General features: G+C 40.8%; 2 protein-coding genes across 2 annotated transcripts; both read right to left on the reverse strand.

The window, feature by feature from the left end:
* Positions 1-20: 20 nt before the first annotated feature.
* Positions 21-4,294, reverse strand: LOC115577127 (high affinity choline transporter 1-like). Its single transcript, XM_030409956.1, has 8 exons — positions 3,895-4,294; positions 2,729-2,842; positions 2,211-2,366; positions 1,955-2,103; positions 1,726-1,869; positions 1,168-1,321; positions 880-1,094; positions 21-799 (listed from the first exon to the last, which is right to left on the reverse strand). The coding sequence occupies exons 1-8, from the start codon at positions 4,076-4,078 to the stop codon at positions 287-289; spliced, it is 1,629 nt and encodes a 542-aa protein (XP_030265816.1). The 5' UTR covers positions 4,079-4,294; the 3' UTR covers positions 21-286.
* A 9,813-nt stretch (positions 4,295-14,107) lies between these two features.
* LOC115576774 (zinc finger protein 525-like) lies at positions 14,108-20,454 on the reverse strand. The gene is made up of 2 exons (XM_030409335.1): positions 19,949-20,454; positions 14,108-16,023 (listed from the first exon to the last, which is right to left on the reverse strand). Exons 1-2 carry the CDS (start codon positions 20,157-20,159, stop codon positions 15,332-15,334), a joined length of 903 nt encoding a protein of 300 aa, XP_030265195.1. The 5' UTR covers positions 20,160-20,454; the 3' UTR covers positions 14,108-15,331.
* Positions 20,455-20,812: the final 358 nt, after the last annotated feature.

A 20,812-nucleotide genomic window follows, 5' to 3' on the forward strand; every position in this document is an offset into this window, starting at 1 on the left:
CCTATAGCCATGGTTGTCCTGAATCTATAGAGCTGCAGCACTTTTTAGAAATTTAGAAACCTCACTGTTTTTATTGCAAGAACCAGAAATGAGCAAAAAGAAACAAAAGAGCCAAACCGACCCCAGACACGTGACCACACTTTCTATCAGAACTTATGACTGTAACACTGAAATCTTACTCAGTTTAACTCAAAAATTATGAATTAAAAAATGTAACTGTGGCTTAGAACTCAGAACTCAGACTTTTTTCCTTATCTGTAACAACTAAAAAATGGCATAAATGAATTCAGCAGGTTGTATCAAGCATTGGTGAGGAAACAAATCTGTCTTCTTTGGCGCCACCTGCTGACAGTTCCTCCTGTGATTTCACCTTCAACACGTCCCACCTCTCAGGAAGGATCCCCTTGTTAAACAGGACCGACGACACATACGAAAACGTCACAATGGAGACCAGAGCAGCCAGCATGCAGATGGTTTTGACAGGAGAGCGCTGGATGTAAACACCATCCTCCAAGGTGCATCCTGGGAATTGTAGGAGGACTGGGAGGCCGAACAACGGCTCTCCACACAACAGTCTCATCACCACCGCGACAACGTAGCCTGCGATCACTCCGTAACCGTTAGAAATCTGGATGAAGAGGACACAGATCAGTTGTGGGAATATAATGGTGTAGGTCAAGTCTGAACCCAGGATCCAGAACACCAAGATGCCGCTGTCCAGGGAGGTGAGAGAAGTCCCCACAACTCCTGCGACTACTATCGAGACACGAATCACCCACTGCAGCTCCTTATCTGAAGCCTGAATGACAGAGAATTATATTTTAGATGCATGAAATGTTTGTATAAATTCCCCTCTTCCATCCCCCATGTTCCTGATACCTGACTCCTGATGGTCTGGTAGATGTTGGTGGTGAAGATGGTGGTGGCGGACAAGAGGAAAGAGTCAGCGGAGGACATCACTGCGGCAGCGACGGCTCCCACGCCAAAAGCGGCGATGTAGGTTGGGGTTAAATGTTGCAGGATGATGGGCAACACCATGGCCGCCTCGCCTCGCTCGTATGGAGAGGGGGAACCATACGAGGTGGAGTTCCAGTCTGAAGCACAGAAGTCTGCATTTACTCTCGATATGTTGGAAGATACCAAGAAACACGAAACTCACGAGTGTACCTGTGGAAGCTGCGACAGCTGCGATCAACACCGACGGGAGTCCGGCGACGATGACTCCACCTGCTGCTATGAAACAGATGATTCTGGCGGTGGAGGTGGAGCTGGAGGAGAGAGTCCTCTGATGGAAATCCTGAACCGCCATATTGCCCACAGTCTGGAAAATTTGGAACAAACCAAAATATTTGTGATCAGAACAGAAAATAAGAGCCTGAATAAGTAATTAAACATTATCTTGTCGAGGAGCTTTTGTGCTTGAGTCGCGTCAGGTAGTCAGGTCAACTCGGACTGAACTCAGCACCCACCAGAGCGTCAGATCCTTTCTCTCCTCTCTGTTGCATTAATTTCACCTTCAGCTCCAGTCGGCCGTCGACATTACAGAACAGAAACACCCGACAAACGCAGGTCTCCTCTGAGGATCGCTGCTGCAGTCAGGGTGGTTAACAGGAGTGAAGATCCCCAAAAGTGTAAAAGTAATCTCTGAGCTCTCCTCTTTCTGTCAGAATATAGTGTGAAAACGTGGTGTTTTTAATCAATGTGTTCTACTGTTGTTCATCTTACCATCACTAGAAAATTATCGATCCACCTCCCGACTTCATCAGACTCCAGCGTGCCGAGCCAGGGGGCCTGATGTGTGTGGTTGAAGGCCGTCTTGGTGATGTCGGTGTAAACGTCACTCGCAAAAACAAAAGGGACACACAGCCACTGTGAGGGGAGGAGGGTGATCTCGTTAGTGCGCTGATTGTGCCGAGAAATCTGATTTCCTTGAGTGTCGCAGCGTGAAACTCACCAGGCTGAGAAGGGTCAGTGACAGCTGGACGACGTCAGTGTAGGTGACCGAGTACAAACCTCCGAGGACAGTGTAGACGATCGCCACTGCCGCGGAGATCCAGATGCAGACGCTGAAGGGCAGATCCAAGATGACATGCATGGTCGCCCCTGTAATGAGCACGTGGCACAAAAAATGAAGAGTGAACTTAACAAGTGAGAAGGTGAAGGCCTGCATTTTATATGTGTGGATCTGAGTGTACTTGAACATTGTGTACCCAAAGCAATCAGTAATCCAGGAATCCAGATGATTTCAGCCATGACTGGGACAACGGCAAGAGCCGCGGTCAGCTTCTTCCCGTACTTTCTCTGAAATGGATCCATCATGCTGATGTAGTTGTTCTCCCTCATTGGTTTTGCAAAGAACAGCCCACCTTTATTAAAAACAAAAAAAGATAAGTGAGGATAGAAAACATTTGAGTGAAGACAAAGCCAGAACAGACTATTCCCCCGGCCTTGCACTGCGTTTGAATTTGAAATTACATTTCTACTCCAGAGAAAAGTATATTTTCTGTTCTCTGAGGGTTTATTTGCATGCAAGACGAAGCTTAATTAGTTTGAAGCAGCAAAGCAGGCTGCAAATCCTAGAATATGGGGAGTTGCATTCAAATGACGGCCAGGAAGAGGAGAGGATTATTGCTTTCCGTTAGCAATATTTTTCCATATTAAACGTCCCATTTAAAAATCAAGTGTTCTTATTAAAGCCTTGTTGGATTCATATCCAGCGAAGTCTTACCGATAATGAAGGAAATGGAGACCTGCAGAGGAACGAGAGCCCAGACCAGACCTTTGGTGGGATCGTACACCGACTCTGCAACACCGATGATAAAGGTGCCTCCGACCCAAGTAGCTGCAACCAGAAATAAACAGACAGAGATGGAAAAATTACTGTTTGAAATGTCTTACAAAGGAAATCTACAGAAACCCTAAAACTGAGTGGAAAGAAATATTCTGGAAAAAGTTTTGTTTGTGTAATACTGGGTGAAAAAATCATTTTCAGGAGAAAAAATATTTATTTACTTGCCTTTTTGTATGAAGTATGAAACAAAATGTTTCAGGAGAAAAATACATTTTCTTTTCTTGTGTGAAACAAAATGAAAAGAACATTCAGGAGAGAAATGCAAAAATATCGATTGAAAAAAGTTTTTTGTGAAACAAAATGAAAAATAAACTTTTTCAGGAGAAAAAAAGGTTTGTCATGTGTGAAACCGATTGAACAAATACCTTTTCAGAATAATTTATTTATGTATGAAACAAAATGAAAAAAGAACATTTTTCGAGAGAAGAACATTTATTTTTTGAGGATGCTGATTCAGTTTTGCATGATTTAACCGAGTGAAAAAATCTTGAGTTTTTTTTTAAAATATTATTCCAAGCATTTTCTTCCGAAAACGTTCTCACGGAAATTTTATTCCAAAAACTTTTTTCATGTGTGAGAACAGAGGAAAAAAACTGTGAAAAAAAGTTTAAAAACGTTTTGTTTGTTTTTTTCTATTTTTTTGGGAGGTTTTTTTCCGTTTTCATGATTAAAACCGAGAGAAAAAACATTTTCAGGGGAAATTCTTTTCTTTTTCCTGTGTGAGACAAAATGAGAAAAAACATTTTTTTCATGTGTGAAACCAAAGGAAAGAAAGAAAAATGGGAGATAAAGGAAAAATATTGGGAGAAAATTTCTTTTTAGTGAAAACACCTCTCAAGTCAAAAACACAGGATAGAAACTAATTTCACTTCACTTGACCCCTCAGGGCCTCCGTAGAAAACACAGAGCCAAGTTATTAAAAGTTTTGTGTGCTGTTATAAACAATGTTCACCAAAAACACCACATTTAGTGTGTGAGAGTGGGCAAATTAAGTAAAAAAACTCCCTCACAGCAATCGCATTACTTTTCCAATGTGAACTCACCTGTCATTGTGAACGCACCCAGTACCAAGCTGACGCTCCGGTTAGCCAGTAAAGAAGCTTCTATGCGACTACTGCGCACATTTCTCTCCAGCTTCTTGGATTTCACGGACGCCCAGATGCCGATTCCAAACACCAGCAGGTAGAAGGCGACCATCATTATCAGACCTGGTATACTGAGAGCCATCGTGGATCAGACCGTCTCTGTGCTTTCCAAACTTTAACTAACTCAACAGGCTGAGTGAGCTCCTGCCTTTTAGCTTCTAGTGTACATGGCTGCCGGACAAATTAATGTAAATCAGTAACAAATTCCACAAAGTTCCTCTTCACCCAAACTGTTACGCAAAGTGACTTGTGCTTGCTGTGAGGAAGGGTAGAAATATCTGAGAAACACCCAAGAACCTCAGCTGGATAAGTAGCAGAGTGTGTTATAATACAACTCTTGAGTTTTTAAGGGTCCAAGTTCAATCCCAGCTTTACGAATCTTTAACTTTTGAGGAGGGTTGCTCAAAAGAAATTGTGGAGAGCTTGAGGAAATAGAGTGTAGGAACCTCAGCACGAACACAGCGTTTTCAGATGATCGATCAAAAGTTCTGAGGATGTCAACTCAATTAACTATGAAGGCCGGATCACCAAAGTTACTAAATACTTCTGAGAAACTTTCTTTAGCACCTGTTCAAATAGCTCAGGTTGTAAGAAGACTGCTTGTATCCTCAGAGATTGTTGGTTTGAGTCCCATCTCTGTTAATCTCTCTTTAGACCTGGAGTTGAACCCTCAACATGCGTGTCCTGTGTGTTTCAGACATACATTTAATCCTAATGAGCCATACAAAGAGCTCGATCATGTTGGGTTCTTTGTGGCATTTATCATTCACATGCTGTGGACAAACCTTAAGGAATTAAAACTCACAGGACAGATAAGGTTGGACTTGAACCTTGAAGTTCTGGCCTCTCCAAGCAGGAACGTATCACACTGATTTTATTGTGACCTTTTCCACCTTTTAGAAACAGGTGAGCATCATCAATGATTGTATAGCCTGAGGGTTTTCTTCTTGGTGAAAGAAAAGCATAAGATTGTAAATGTTTGTTACACTGCTGCCTTCAGACTGTGAGGTTTTGTGTTCAATCCTCTGATAATCTTTATATTGTAAAAACCAAACTATTGCACTCCTGCATATTTATTCATGTTATAGGTTCTGCGAATTGAATTGCTGCTGTTCTTGATACCCGAGGTTCAGGGATCAAATCCAGGCTGATCTGAGGGGATGTCTTTGGGGACTTTTTGAGAGGACAGCTCAGCAAAACCCTTGGTTCTTCTGATGATTGAACTCACAACCTCAAAACTTCTTTTCAGTCTTCTTACTTATTGAGCTATTTTCCCTGAGTGACATTATCTTCATTGGGGCTTTTCACTTTTTCTTTTTGATAACAGACTCCAAAGTCAAAAGTTTGAGCGAGGATCGCACCCACATCATAAAAAACTGCAAGGAATTCCCAAATATCCTGAGCTACTTGATCAGTGAGTGTCAAAATGTGGAGCCTCAAATATAACAGTACATTCTGTTTCTCAAAGAACAAAAGGGTTTCCACCTTTTAGAAACATGTGAGCATCATCAAAGAGTGTATAGTCTTAGGGTTGTCTCTCTGAAAAGAGAACCCTAAGACTGCACAATCTTTGAAATGTGGAAACCTTTTAGAAACAGGTGAGCATCAGATCGGAAGTGCTGAGGATGTGAGATTTATAATTAATAAGAAACAGATCAGAAGGCTCACTGATCAAGTAGCTCAGGATATTTGGGAATTCACTGTAATTTTTGTGGGTTTGATCCTCGCTCAAACCTTTGACTTTGGAGTCTGTTATCAAAAAGAAGAAGTGAAAAGTCCTAATGAAGGTGAATTATCTCAGAGCAAATAGCTCAACAATTAAGAAGACTGAGCAGAAGTTCTGAGGTTGTGACTTTGAAGTTTGATCAAGCAGATGGTTTTGCTGAGCTGTCCTCTCAAAAAGGCCCCAAAAAACTCAAAACATTGTTAGGATTTATACATATTCATTATGCCCCTTTATGCCCCACCGACCATTTAGTATGTCCCCCTATGACCCCGGCCTACTAAATACTGCCCATGACTGCCCGTGACTCCCCTTAACAAACACACTGCTCATGAACCCACACGCACATCATTCATTGCTCATTACATTATGACGTCTGCCACACTCAGATGCTATAATATTGCACAACACATATAGATTGTCTTTTTCCATCTTTTCCTATTATCTCACATTATTAAAAGAGTTGCACACATCCTGTTGACAAATGAGATGGTCAGAAGCGTTAGTCTCTTTTATGAGGGGCTAATACATGGAGAACAAAGCCAGGGTATGAGAGAGAGCACATTCACCTTTCACTTATAACTTTCACACATGAAGAGGCCTCGAAGGCCAGCAATATCACCTCCCAAATCCCTTGTGTGTATGTGACAGTGAAGGAGCCATAAACAAAGGCAGATATGAAGGACAGGCAGTCGAGGCAAGGGACATTCTGTTTTCTTCAACAGGGTGACGTCTCCAGGAATCATGGTTCATGTGCCGAGAAACTGGGACCAGTTTGTGCACCACCGATGGGAGGGCTAAAGTCTAAACCACGGTTTCTCCCCACCTTTTTTACTTGATGGTCCAATAATAGCATTCATCCTATCTATATGATTGACCAATGACCATTCAACACATACATTGTGACAGCAATATATAATGTATTACATGCTGAAATTATGCATGTTTTTCTGGGCGACTGGTTGCTTGGCTTTTGCTGCCTGCGATTTTTCAAACAGAGAAAGACCTTGATTGAGCTTTTTGCTTTTGCTTAATGATCCAATTCTTCTTATTAAATAGTTAACAGTACGTCGTAGTCTGTCTTCTCTATTGGTCTGTTTACTTTCACCTCTCAAACAATCGAACACCGCCTGACAGACCTTTTCCACCTTTTAGAAACAGGTGAGCATCATCAATGATCGTATAGTCTGAGGGTTTTCTATTCAGTGAAAGAAAACTCTGAGATTGTAAATGCTTGTTACACTGCTGCCTTCAGACTGTGAGGTTTTGGGTCCAATCCTCTGATAATCTTTATATTGTAAAAACCAAATTATTGCTCTCCTGCACATTTATTTGTGTCATATAGGCTATACTGTGAGTTGACCTAACTGTGTAGAGAAATAGCTCAGTAAGATAAGATGCTACTGTTCTTGATACCTGAGGTTCAGGGATCAAATCCAGGCTGATCTGTGGGGATATTTTTAGTTTTAAAGCATTTTTAAGGCCTTTTTGAGGGGACAGCTCAGCAAAACACTAGGTTTCTCTGAGGATTGAACTCACAATCTCAGAATTCTGCTCCATTTTCTTACTTGTTGAGCTCTGAGTTATTCCACCTTCGTTAGGACTTTTCACTTTTTCTTTTTGATAACAGACTCCAAAGTCAAAGGTTTGAGCGAGGATCAAACCCACATCATGAAAAACTGCAATGAATTCCCAAATATCCTGAGCTACTCGATCAGTGAGCATCCTGATCTGTTTCTTGGAGGTTCTGATTCTTTTTCTCAGTGTTCAACTTCAAAATTATGAATCTCACATCCTCAGCACTTCCAATCTGATGCTCACCTGTTTCTAAAAAGGTTTCAACCTTTTTTTTTTTTTTAAACATGTATTTATTGATTTTTTAATACAATATCAACTTCAACATATGGCAGTAATTAAAACAGTAGTAAGATACAATATATTCCCAACAACACATTAAATATTTCAATATCTCATTCTCTCATTTCTTCACTCCCTCCTAGAAATTACCAGTCTTCAACAGGTCCAGAAATATCCCCCAAACATTATAAAATTCAGAAGCCCTTCCCTTAACAACATAGGTCAGTTTCTCAAGAGCCAAACTCATTGTCAAGTTATTTAACCAATGGTCAAAAGAGGGACAACCAACAGACTTCCAACATAAAGCAATACATCGTTTTGCCTGTAGTAAACAAAGGTCAACCATTTTTCTTTCCTTACAGGATAATGAACAGTCACTTGGATAAATGCCCAAAATACATATCTTAGGACATAAAGGTACAGGGAAAGTTGTGGTCTGAGAGATATATTTTAACACTGAGATCCAAAATTTTTGAATCTCTTCACAGTTCCATAAACAGTGGTATAGTGTACCCTGGTACTTGTTACATTTATAACAAAGATCGGGTATATTAGGATCAAATTTATTTAGTAGTACAGGTGAGATATATGTTCTCATTATCCAATTAAACTGTATCATTTTTAATCAGGTGTTGATGGTTTGAGTGTGTGTCTTTAAACATATTGTACTCCATTCAGTGAGTGAAATATCTTCTTGTAAGTCACGCATCCACTCCTGCCTCTTATTATCAGAGTTTTCTTTATGATTTTCAACCAACATGTTATAGAACTGGGAGATCAGTCTTTTACCAAAGCAATTTTTTGTAACCTGTGTTTCTAAGATGGAGAGTGGGGGTTGATGCACTGAATTGTTCAAGTGTGCCAGAATAAAGCTTCTAAGTTGTAGATACTTAAAGAAGTGTTTCTGCGGCAAATCAAACTTTGCTTTCAACTCACTGAATGACATTAGATTGTAATTCTCATATATATCCTGCAATTTCACTATGCCCTTGTTCATCCATGCTTTAAAACCCATGTCATTCTTTGCCGGGGCGAAATGATCGTTACCCCAAATTGGGGAAAAACAGGACAACCCTAGTGAGTCACCCAACCTTCTTTGTACTGCAAACCAAACAACAATAGTGTTTTTTACAAAAGGATTAGTATTATTTCTCATCAATTTTTTAAAGGATGCTGAGTTTAAGTAGCTACTCAGTGCCAAACCTTTTGAAGACAATTTTTCAATTTCTAGCCATGGAAAGAAACCATCTGAAGAAAACCAAAACGTTGCGGTTCTCAACTGGGCAGCCCAATAGTACCATTCTAGATTTGGCAACTGTAGCCCACCCCTCTCATAAGGCAAATATAAAAGTGAGAGTCTGAGTCTTGGCTTCCTGTTATTCCAGATAAAATTGGAAAGAAGCTTTCTGGTCTTAGGGAAAAACAAAGGAGGAGGAGCCAACGGGATCGACTGAAACAAATATAAAAATTTAGGTAGTATAGTCATCTTTACTACGTTTATTCTTCCCAGAGTAGAAAGAGGCAGTGATGTCCATCTAGTGATCTCTTCTGATACCTCTTCCATCATGGGTTCATAGTTAGCTGAACTAAGATTACTTATATTTGGGGATATTCTGACGCCCAAATAAATAAATCCTTCTGTGGCATTTACAAATGGGTGGGATACCACTGGCTTCCTCCTCTCACCTCCATTCAGAAACATAATAGATGACTTTTCTTTGTTCACCCTAAACCCGGAGATACTACCAAATTGATTAGACAACTGTAGGAAAGACGGTATTGATTCTGCAAGATGTGATAAAAACACTATAGTATCGTCAGCATACATTGCTGTATTGTGTATGAAGTCTCCAATCTTAATACCATGAATTGAGGAACGTGATCTAATTGCCATTGCCAAGGGCTCCATGGCTAGTACAAAAAGTAGAGGTGAAATTGGTGAACCCTGCCTAGTGCCTCGAAATAAATCAAAAGGCTGAGAGATGAGGTTATTTGTGGATACCATTGCAGAAGAGCCCACCAGCAAAATTCTGACCCATCTACAAAAATAATCACCAAATCCGAAGCGTTTAAGGACCTCGAGCAGATAGGGCCATTCAACTCGGTCGAACGCTTTTTCCGCGTCGAGTGAAAGTATTGCAGTATCAGGGGACTCGTCACATTCATGGATTATATTAAGAACTCTCCTCACATTGTGGAACCCCTGGCGATTTTGCACAAACCCATTCTGATCTTCATGTATAATGGCTGGTAGAACCTTCTCTAGTCTCATAGCTAAAGCCTTAGCTATGATCTTTGCATCAGAATTTAAGAGTGATATGGGTCTGTAGGAACCACGTTCATTTGGTGTTTTGCCTGGTTTAAGAATAAGAGTGATCAGAGCACTTCGTAGTGTGACAGGAAGGCTACCTACTTCAAAGGATTCCAGATACACATCTAATAATGGGGCTATTAATTTTGCTTTAAATAATTTATAAATATCTATTGGAAGCCCGTCTGGACCCGAAGCTTTTCCTCCTTTCATGCTTGTAATGGCATTAGAAATGTCATTCAAATTTAACTCCTTTTCTAATTCACTTTTCATACATCCAGAAATACAGGGAAAGATCAATCCATCTAGGAAACTGTTTTGGTACGCCGGTTCTGCTAGGCAGTCGGAGTTATAAAGGGTTTTATAATATGAGACAAAGGTATTATTAATTTCTGTGGGATCTGTAGTTAATTCTCCTTGATCGTTTCTGATTATATTGATGGCTCTATCAGATTCCAGTTTCTTTAGCTGCCAAGCTAGCAATTAACCAGGCTTTTCGCCCTGGTCGTAAAAAGTTTGTTTTAGTCTTATTAGACCGTCTTCAGCCTTAAGCATGGATAGCTCCTCGTATTTTGCTTTAAGGGTCAGTAATTCCTGTTTTTTCTGTGTCGAATCATCCAAGATAACCTCTCTCTCTAATTCTCTAATTTTAGAATCCAAATCATTCATTGTCTGTTTGAATTTGTTAAATTTAGAGCTGGTGAAGCTTATCATCTGTCCCCTAATATATGCTTTAAAAGCTTCCCACCTAATGGCTGCAGATGTTTGGTTCGTATTTATTGAGAAATAGAGATCAATATGTTCTCCTACAAATTTTATAAAGTCAGCGTCTTGTAGCCATTTAGGATGTAAGCGCCACTTAGCCGAGCGTCTATTCAATTGTTCAACATTGTATAAAAGTGAGGTTGGAGCATGATCTGACAGAACAATACTATCGTACATACAATTATTTATATTTGGTAACATAGATGAAGAAATCAAAAAATAATCTATTCGGGAGTGGGTTCTAAATGTTGCTGAATAGCATGAGAATTCCCTTTTGCTGGGATTTTGGGTTCTCCAAGGGTCACAAATATTCAGGTCTCTCATATATTGTTGTATTTTCTTTCTTGTTTGAGAATGTGATGTATCTATCCCTGACGAGCGATCCAGCTTCGGGTCTAAAGTACAATTTAAGTCACCTGCCAATACTATCTTACCCGTTAGGGTAGCCAACAACAGAAATAAGTTTTCAAAAAATGATGGGTTATCATCATTGGGGCCATACACATTAACCAAATTAATATTTTCTCCCAAGAAAATTCCTTGGACCACCAAAAATCTACCCGCTTTGTCATAGATAGTGTTGTTTACTTGGAAAGGCACCGATTTATGAATCAACACCATAACTCCTCTCGAGTGAGAGGGGAAACAGGACGCTAGCACCTTGCCTGGCCACCTCCTTCTTACTTTCACCAAGTCCTCAGTGAGTAAATGTGTCTCCTGGATAAACACTATTGATGACTTAAGTTGCTTAAGCCTGGTAATAACCTGTTTTAGTTTAGTCAACTTAACCATCCCCCTAACATTCCAAGAAGTGAATTTAAAATCCTTATTTGAAGTCATCTAGTCTTAATAAAGCACCAAATTGTGCAGCATAGTATCATCTTTTGGTTGTTGGTAAACCTGTTGAGCATCTCTATGTGTTGTATTGGGAGTGCACCAGCAAAATGCAACATGTTGTGGGAAGTACAGGAAAACAAACATGAAACTTAAAATCTGCCATGAACAAATCCCCTTGGCTGTCAACCTGAACAGGACAGCTCTTTGCCCTTCCCCACCCTCCCCCTGACTTTGGGGTGCAGTTAAATGCACGCACTGATCCAGTGAAAACAAGGGAGCAGCTAAACCAAACCAAGCAGTCATTAATCAGAACAAACAAAACTAAAAGGACACTTGTGTCCCCTGGCAAAAAAATATATACCCACACAAACAATTATGTGTGAAGTGTTCATCATAGTCCTCCTGCAACTTAAATATCATAAAGGAAAGCCGACAATATCTTCTCTTCCAAAGGAAAAAAGGGCCAGTTAAAAAGAAAGGGAATTGGCAGACTCTTTATAGAGAATAAATGAAAATCCCGTTACATCTGAGTAGACTGACAGAGTGATGAATGAAATAAACAAAACAAAGAAGTCGCTCCTAAAAAGTAAAAGCATAACTATTTCACATGAGTGTTACTGGTCCATAGAGCTCACCATAACAAATTATAGATGTTATAGGAGGATAGGGATTCAGCAGTTCACTTTAGTTAATCTGTAAATCCTTTGCGTTCTGCAAACCTTGAACAAATTTTTCAGCTTCTGCTGGGGTTTCAAACTCACGTGTTCGTCCATCACAGGACACTCGTAGCTTAGCTGGGTACATTATTCCGTACCGAATGTTCATCGATCTCAGGTGTTGTTTCACCCGGTCGAAACCCCTCCTTCGCCGGTGTAGCTCCGCTGAAAGATCCGGGAAGAACATGATCTCCTGACCGCCATAGATGACTTTGCCTTTGGCCCTGGCCGCTCGCATTACTCGGATTTTATCCTGGAAGTTTAAAAACTTTACGATGAGGACTCTCGGGATGGGAGGTCGATTTGGTTGCGTCCGGCCAGGCAACCTGTGTGCTCTTTCGATGAGAGGTGGTCTTGTAAATGTCGCTGGTCCCAGCACTTCGGGGAGCCACTTCTCTAAGAAAGCCACCGCATCGTTACCCTCCACCTTCTCTGGCATGTTAACTAGTCGCAGGTTGGAACGGCGAGAGCGGTTCTCAAGCTCGTCGAGTTTATTCGTGAGGAGAGTCACTTGTTTAGCTAGCAAATCAGTCTTGCCTTTCTCTGAGTTGACGGTGTCCTCAACGCTGCTAATGCGCACTTCTGCTTCATCCATGCGAGCCGAGAAGTCCTGCACATCCCTCTTAACGTCTTGAATCGCTTTCAGGACCACATCAATCTTTGTGGAAAAATCATTTCTGATCCCGTCGAGTATCTGAATGACATCCATGTTTTGGACTGCTCCGGTAGCCATGTCCACGTGAAGCACGGGGCTAGCATCACCTGTGGAGTTAGCTAGGCTGTTAGCATCTGAGACATCGTCTTCCTCACTCGGAGAGAAGTTTGCTTTAGGTTTGTTTTGTGCTTTCTTCGCCGGCATATTAATCGCAGGTTATGCAGTTTTAAGTTGTCACAAACGAAAGTTGACGCTATTCGTGTAGTTAAAGGAGGATTTACAGGATTTTACCGAAATACTGCCAGGAGCTCACAAAAAGACGTGTGCTTAGTTCAGCGCCATAACCACGCCCCCACCAGGTTTCAACCTTTTAGAAACAGGTGAGCACGATCGAATCCCAGCGCACTACAAAGTCCCCTTTGCATTGGGATCTCTTCTCTGGGCCCTTTTGTGTTTCAGCTTCTCAATCCGACTATTATAGGAATTGAACCATGAACCTCAAAAACTGCTGAGCAGGCCTCTATCAGCCTGAGCCAACAGATCTGACTGACAGGTTCCTTTTCCTTTATATTTCACTTTTTTGATCATCAACCCTTTTAATCAAGACTCAAAGCAATGACCTCATAACTTCCAACCCTTGTTTTATCCTGCTGAGCTATTGTGATTAACAGAATGAAGAGTCTCTCGAGAGTGTTTCACTCGTTTTTTCAAGCGGCAACTTTACAAAGAGTCAGGAGCTTTTCACTCTTTTATTTGAAGAGCGGTGTTCAAAACTAAGACCGACCCAAGAACAAAGCCCTCATTCTTAGAACTACATTGAGTGAGGCCTTACTACATCTTTAAAACTGATGAGTACAACTGATGATTTGGAAGATGAGGATGACATCATCAAATGTATGTTTATGCAATTGAATAATTGAAAAATGTGTAATGCGATGACTTACCTGGGGGCTGTGGGAGGGGCAGCAGTCACACCTGTGCAAGCAGCGAGCGAAGCAGGACAACAACCCACCACACTACCAATCCCCCAGGCACAGGAAGTTCTTCTGTGGGGGCTTTTCAGTCCTTTCATTAAACTTTACTGAGTTTTATAAGAATCAAACCCCGAACTCAATCAAGACTCCAACCCACAACCTCAGAACTGCTGACCAGACTTCTATCAGCCTGAGTGACTGGATAACTGAAATCTTCAGGGATACAAAAGACAAATTTTTAATTCATCTGAAAAAAAATGCGCTTAATTTAAGTTGTGTGTTTTGTTTTGTTTTTATTCATTTTTTTAAAGTGAGTTTGAAGGTGCACTGTATACAATGGTGGGGGAAGTTTTATTGACAATAAAGCATCAGACCTTCAAAATAAAACAGGGAATCAACAAAACAAAACATCCAGTGAAACAGTTTGAAATGGGACCAAAAACATTCACAGCTTTAAAATAATGGTGTTTATTTGTGTTGAATAACTGCAGTTATATTGTTAGACATGAACCGTCCTTGTCACATGTCTTGATAAACTTCTCACCCTCAGTTCAGTATATTTAGAGTTTGAAAGCATTTTCTTTTGCTGGTTATCTTTTTAGTTTAATTATTTTTCTTTTACAGCAGCTTTAGTTTTGTCTATGTCATATTTAGTATTTAGCTCTGGGAAACACTGTGGGCACCCTGGGTTATACAGGCAGAAGTGTAGCTGCAGGACCATGATGCACCTGGGTGGGCCTGTAGTTTCTCACCACAGCAGGAGAGGCTGCAGGATTTGTAACAGGATCTTTGTTTGGAAATTGAACTTGTGTTGCCCGCGTACGAGCCCACGGTGCAGCAGCGGCTCTTTGAGTTGCATTTTTAAATTTTGATTTAGATTTTTTTGACATGTCTCAACTTCTGTGGTCACATGACTGTATTATGTTTTTCATTTGTGTTTATCTGATGGGCGCGGTGGTTCAGTTTTCTTTAGCGATGGCGAGATGAAGCTTCATGAAGCATCGAAGCTTTCCATCCAGTCAGTTCACTCATTTGCTGAAGCTTCATGGTGCTTTATTTGCTCTACTGTACCATCAAGTGGACATTAAATGTAAAACAGGCGGAGTGATTACAATGACACCATGGCTTTGGTGCGTGTAGCTTTGAACTTAATTATCCTGAAGTGATAATGCCAATAACCAAACTATATACTCATAAATATAGTGTCTGCAGGGACGGAGGCGAAAGTTGAAGCACATTTTATTCAGTTTAATTCAAAAATATAAATCTTTCCACAATGCAACAAACGTGCAATAAAGTCCGAAATCCACTAAGTGTGAGATGACACGGGAGGTAAACTGCATTTTGTTGCCCCTAATATTTCACTGCTAACAGAAAAGACAGCAGCTCACTGCCAGTTGCAGCTTTTATCTTGCCAGAGACTGTAGTGAGGCGTTTGTGCAAAGCTGCGGGAAAACTGTGGGTGGTTGCACCCTCTCGCCGGGAATAGTGCGGGCGTTAAAACATCCACATCCCCCATGGGTGCGACGCCCCCGAGTGTTTGGTCAGACTGTCCTTCGATGGAAACGTTTCGCCGCAGTCTGAGCAGCTAAATAGTTCCTTCTTGGTGTGGATTCTCATGTGTCTGGACAAATCGCCTTTGAAAGCGAATCTCCCATCGCAAACTGTGCAGATGAAAGGTTTTTCTCCCGTGTGAACTCTCAGGTGTCTGGTCAAATTTGAATTGAAAGAGAAGCTTCTGCCGCAGACTGTGCAGCTGAAGGGTTTCTCTCCCGTGTGGATTCTCATGTGAACTGTTAAATATCTCCTCCGGGGGTATTTTTTACCACATTCTGAGCAGCTAAAAGATTTCAGTCCTGTTTGGATTCCGTTGCGTCCCTCGCGGCCAAAGTTTTTAGCACCACCAGGATTAAAGTTCTTGTCGGGTTCTGATCCACTAGAGTCCTCTCCATCATCCTCAGTGTCACTCTGATGAAGCTGTGAGGACTGAGGTTCCTCTTCATCATCTTCTTCTTCTTCACTCTTCACAGTGACGTTGATGCCACCAGCCTCGTCCTGATTGGTCTGGGGTTCCTCCTGTTCCTCTTTAATGTGTGCCGGCTCTGGTGGATCCTCCTGGTCCGGCCCGGAGCTCCAGCCCTGCTGCTCAGGAGGATCCTCTTCTTTACCCACCGACAGCAGCTGGACGTCTGCGGAGAACAAAGAAATACAACAATTATCTTATGAAATTCTGTCAATGTTCTTGATGAGACAACTGTATGATTATTATCATAACTCCTGTTTTTGTTGTTTTTTTTAAAAAATATATATTTGACAAAGTTTTAATGAAAGATCTGTAACTTCTAAAACTAAGAGGTTTTTAAATTTTTCCCCAAAAAGAATATTGGAAAATAATCATTATGGAGCTTTGTGAGCATGTTCAGCCTCGTTTTCAGCCATTTTTCTGTACTAACATGTACATTTAGTCAATAATAGTTGCATACTTAACCCTCTGGACTCTATGCTGGCCATTAGTGTCCACCTCACTTCCTTTTTGTTGATCATTTTAGCTGTGTTAATGCATATGGAATGATATTTCCCAAGGGTCTGGATTTTTGGCTGATCTTTCAATTTTCAAAACCTGCTCTTTAAATATGTCAATATTATACTGTGTATCTACAATTGTACCTTATGGCTCTATCGTGGACACTTTTGGCCAATTGAAACCCATTAAAACCACATTTTTTAATTCCTTGTGATTTACAGTATAAAATCATATAATTTAAGTAAAATGGCTTTCATTCTAAACTCAACACTTGAAAATTGTAGTTTTTAATGTTTTTCACCAGATTGTGTCATTTGTCCATTTTTGGGCAAGGGAGCAATTTCAGTTAATATTCTTAGTTTCCACTAGGGGCGTATGATGGCTTCCTGCACTCCAATGGAGCAAATGAATGACACAATTTTGACATAGGTGTGATCCTAAGGATGTCAGGTAATGATGTGTGTTTGTGCATGAAAATTTTTTTTTAGTATTAGCAAGATAAAGTGACATAAATTACAGTGTATCATACCATACAAGTTTTGGTGAATTTCTCTTGGTACAGGTTATTGAGCTTTGAGTTTCCAAGGCAAACCTGGCTGTGATGCACAGGTTGAAAACACCTGTAACTTTGATCTTTTCATAAAAAAATGCCACACACAACTACACAATAGCCTTTACATACTCAAATAGCTGCTCTCCAAAAAAAAGGATCACAGGTCATCTTGACCTCTGGCTTCTGGGGAAACAAAAACAAAGTCTGACACTGTTTATAAATCTGTCCTGGAGTTTTTGCAGGTGCAGTCAGTACTAATGCTATAAGTGAGCCTATCAGCTCCCAGATCCTTCTTTATCTGTAGGATGGCGAGAAGGTCATATGCCCTGACTGAAGCACTTGAGTATGTGATTGGCTCAGAGAGTAAAGATGGAGAGAAATCCTCTGCGGTTGAGGAGGAGAAATCTTCTACCCAAGATGAGGACACGTCCTCTCCTGAAGATGATGGGACACCTTCCTCAGAGGATGACAGCAACACCACTGATGACGACTTCCAGCCAGTGCCTGGTTCCTCTTCCTCAGGGGAAGAGGACGGTACAGACACAGCGATGGAGGCCGATCAGCTGATGGCAGAGACAGAGGGGCTGGCGGGTGAGTGGATGTCTCGTCATGGGAAAATTATGTGGTTTCCCACTGCTGAAGAGACCCTGCACCACAATCCAGTATCCACTGGTTTCACCCCAGGGCCCACCCTGTATGCAGTTGCCCATATCAGCAACCTGAGGTCTGCCTTTGACCATTTTATTACAGAGGAGATCATTCAGCTGCTGTGCACCAACACAAACCTGCATGGGAGGCGAAGGTGTGAGGATTGGAAGAATGTGGATGAAGTGAAGATGAGAGTCTACATTGGGATTCTGATTCTGGCTGGCGTCTACCGCTCAAGACATGAAGCAACACGTGGCATGTGGGATGCCAAGACAGGACGGGCCACGTTTTGTGCCACGATGCCCCTCTACAGCTTCACTCAGATCAGCGCTAACATCTGCTTTGATGACAGGCTCTCCCACCCAGGACGCTTCAGGAATGATAAACTCGCTGCATTTCGCATCCTGTGGGAAAAGTGGGTTGCTTGCCTCCCCCTCTTATTATATCCAGGGGTTGATGTGTGTGTGTGTTGACGAGCAGCATGTTGCATTCCTAGGTCATTGTGGACTTCGACCAGTTGCGTGCACAGACCTTTTGAAAGGCAGGGGCGAAAGGCAAAAAAAGGGCACATACAGCAAGTTCTTGCGACTGAAGAGGGCACAGTAGCGCGCGTTTTGGCTCCGAGGAGGGCACTTTAGTGCCTGATTTTGTCACCCAAGAGGGCAGTTTATCATGTTTTAACCAGCCAAGGGGGCAGTTTGTTGTGTTTTGCCAATCAAGAGGGCACTTTAACACACTTTTTGGCTCCCAAGAGGGCGCTTCAGCGCGTGTTTTGGCTCCCAGGATGGTGCTTCAGCACGCATTTTGGCTCCCAAGAGGGCACTTTAGCAAGCATTTTGGCACCCAAGAGGGCACTTTAGTGTGCATCTTCCAACAATTAGGCCACTGCCCACCCCCCCATGCACACCACTGACATCTACAATATATTCCCAACAAGCCTGCACAGTATGGCATTAAAATCTGGTTCACCTGTGATGTGGCAACCTCCTATGCCTGGAGCATGGAGATTTACATGGGAAAACCACCCAGTTAATTCTGGAATTGATTAAAATTTTGGATTTCATGATCAGGACTGATGTCAAATTTGAAAAAACGAGCAAATATTTTCAGTATATAGTGTTTGTATATAGCATTTTAGAAATGTAAACAGGAGATGGACACTTTTGGCCACGAACAAGCTGAGAGGGAGTTTTTATGTTTTTCTGTCACTGCACAAAAAACTAAATGAGCCTAAAAATCATTGATACTGCTTATTATTGACACACATTAAGCTGCAATGATAGTTAAAGAATAATACAGGTAGCATGTATTATTTTGTAAAAACATGCTGATTTAATGCAAATCACCCTTACAAATCATTAGCATTATGTTATCTAATAGGCATTTAAAGGGTTAAAATTCTGAATTTGAATGAAATTTTAGTTTTCATGACCAGGACTGATGCAAATTTAAAAAACTGAAAAAAAAGTGGAATTTTTTTTATATATGTATTAGTTTTATAGCATTTTAGAAATGTAAACATGAGGTGGACACTTTTGGCCACGAACAAGCTGAGAGGGAGTTTTTATGTTTTTCTGTCACTGCACAAAAAACTAATGAAGCATAAAAATCATTGATACTGCTTATTATTGACACACATTAAGCTGCAATGATGGTTAAAGAATAATACAGGTAGCATGTATTATTTTGTAAAAACATGCTGATTTAATGCAAATCACCCTTACAAATCATTAGCATTATGTTATCTAATAGGCATTTAAAGGGTTAAAATTCTGAATTTGAATGAAATTTTTGTTTTCATGACCAGGACTGATGCAAGTTTAAAAAACTGGTAAAAAAAAAAAAAATGGAATTTTTTCAATATATATATTAGTTTTATAGCATTTTGAAAATGTAAACAAGAGGTGGACACTTTTGGCCACGAACAAGCTGAGAGGGAGTTTTTTCTACTTTGCCTTCCATGCACAAAAATAACAATGCATAATAATCAATGTTGGTGTTAATCAGTTACATATCTCAGACTGTGTTACTGATAATACAAGATAAACCGGTAGCACTGAGAAGATAGGCTGTGATCATTTTTGTGGTAGTTTTCCAACAAGCGCATTGTGCAAACAAATTGGCATTTGAGGGGTTAAAAAAGCAAAAATGAATTAATTTTTTGTACTTATGACAAGAACTGATATCAATTAAACATTTTATGCAGTAAAAGCAGCAAAAAACATAACATATCCCCAAAATTACAGACTCAATCTGTTGGTGGCCATTTTTGGCCACGAACAAGCTGAGAGGGTAGTAAAAACGAACAAGGCCAGAGGGTTAAGTTTGGTTCCAGGACTTGTACTTGTGGTGGAGTATTAATACTTTCACTGAAGTAAACAGAACCAACCTGCTCTGTGTAACTGGACCTGAGGATTGTAAACAGCGTCCAGCAGTTTCCGCTGTCGACACTGTTCCTCTTCGTACTCTGCTATCGTTCTTTCAAACAGCTCGAATATCTCCTCAGCAGCCGCAGTCAGTCGCTGCTGAATAAAAACTCTCATCGTTTGGACTTTGGACATTTTCACCGACTCACAGCAGAATTTCTCCTCCACACACATCACGTTCGGCTCCGTCTACTTCCTGCGGCGACCTAAGTTTGCTTCATTAGCTTCGCGGGACATCAGAAGATCATTCAGACGTTAAACACTTCCGGCTCCGTCTATTTCCTGCTAAGTATTCTTGCTTCCTTTCACATTCGTGCCCGAGATAATAAAATCCAGAATATGTACATAAAGTTAATATACGCGCTTTTATCCAAACATGCAGACTCCGCTGCTCAGATTCAATCTTATTCGGATGTGAAACCTAACAAAAAAGTTAAGAGTATTAACTACCGGAAGTGTACCTACTTCCGCTGCCACTCCTCTGAGTATTTTCAAAGTAAAAGTGAACGGTAAAGGATACCTCACGATTCGATTTCGATTGTGGGAGCTTCGATTATTCAATTCTTCGATTATAATGATTGTCGATTCTATTCGATTATTTGTGCCACGATTCTTCAGTTATTGCAATTTTTAATGCTTTTTTTCCATACAGGATTGATTTTATTTTCAACAAATACCCTATCAATTAGCTCAGTTCCTCTGAAACTACACTCATTAAGTTAATAACAAGGTTTTTTGAACATTTGACTTGTATTTTGTATATAAAATATTTTATTTTATGACTATGTAAACTTTTGCACTTTGACCTACTTAACTTTGACCAGGGA

The sequence above is a fragment of the Sparus aurata genome, chromosome 24, assembly GCF_900880675.1.
Source record: "Sparus aurata chromosome 24, fSpaAur1.1, whole genome shotgun sequence".
Taxonomy (NCBI): Eukaryota; Metazoa; Chordata; class Actinopteri; order Spariformes; family Sparidae; genus Sparus; species Sparus aurata.